The following is a 1,072-nucleotide window of genomic DNA, read 5'->3' as shown; positions in this document are numbered from 1 at the left end:
GTCTACTTCACTCTACTCACTCTCTGAGTTAACCACTCCCAAGACAAAGCTCCTCAACGCTTACCTTGTCAATTACCAGTATCACAAGTGAGTACTGGGATTAGGGTTTAGAGTAGGGTCAAGGGCGATACCTTGACACCCTCAAAGCCATAACATTACCCCTCCTTCTAGATTTGTTGTTATAGTTGCCACTGGGTGTGCCATTGCTTCAAATAACCCAGTTCCTTGGTGGAACACGGTACCTCCCCATTTAGCGCATCTTCAACAGTCCAGAATTTGTTGCATGGGTGAAGCAAACTGCATGATGAGCATAACCATTGCCAACACTCACTTCAAAAATGACTGCCGGTGTTGCAATTGGTACAATAATGGAGTTGATAAGGCATAGCGCCTGAGGAAGGAGTGATAATAGAGAACTTGTGCTGTTCAAGTCGATCCTCTAAATTGGTGGCTTTGAGGCAGGTCCAGTATTGACTGAGTTCATCCTGAATCTGAAGGATTTCTGCTCCCAATGATCCTTGTGTGGCCAAAAGAAGGTCCAGTTTCAGATTGACAGCCTGGAAATGATTGACTTCATCAACCACTCCCAAATCTCCCATAGCTTGAAGTGAAGCCCATAGATGTTCCAATACATTTGACTCCTGCATCAGCAAATATTCCCAAGTATCCTCCTCCCATTTCCCATCTGATGAATTCCAATTTTCCACAGGTTTGGCAGTGCAAAGGGCCCCTAGAGTGGTGGTAGAAACATGTTGTAATCTGAAGGCAGGATTGCTGTTGATGGGAACTCCTATGGGAGGATGTCATGCAAAGACTCGCTATGACTGCCTCCTAGATCCTAAACCTAATCTTAAACTACTTACTGACTTAGTGTTTCTTGAGTAAAGGGCTTTGACATGGTTTACTGTAGAGGATGGCTTAGAATGAAGCAAGTGAATGACTATAACTAGTCTGATCCTAACTGGCGCAGACTTACTGGCTTATATACATCTGCGATAAGCCCCCCTAATACTGTAAGACAAGATCCCTGGTACTTAGGCTATTTATGCTATTGGCTAGCTAACAACCCTTG

General features: G+C 44.2%; 1 protein-coding gene across 1 annotated transcript; it reads right to left on the bottom strand.

Moving 5' to 3' along the window:
- Positions 1-332: 332 nt before the first annotated feature.
- On the bottom strand, positions 333-898 carry FIBRA_09257 (uncharacterized protein; the record flags this gene model as incomplete). Its single annotated transcript, XM_012321574.1, has 2 exons — positions 333-790; positions 868-898. The coding sequence occupies 2 exons, from the start codon at positions 896-898 to the stop codon at positions 333-335; spliced, it is 489 nt and encodes a 162-aa protein (XP_012176964.1).
- Between the last annotated feature and the right edge of the window lie 174 nt (positions 899-1,072).

Source organism: Fibroporia radiculosa, assembly GCF_000313525.1.
Source record: "Fibroporia radiculosa TFFH 294 genomic supercontigs, scaffold20540, whole genome shotgun sequence".
NCBI classification, from domain to species: Eukaryota; Fungi; Basidiomycota; class Agaricomycetes; order Polyporales; family Fibroporiaceae; genus Fibroporia; species Fibroporia radiculosa.
Note: the sequence above shows the minus strand (reverse complement) of the source record. Positions and strands in the feature narration are given on the sequence as shown.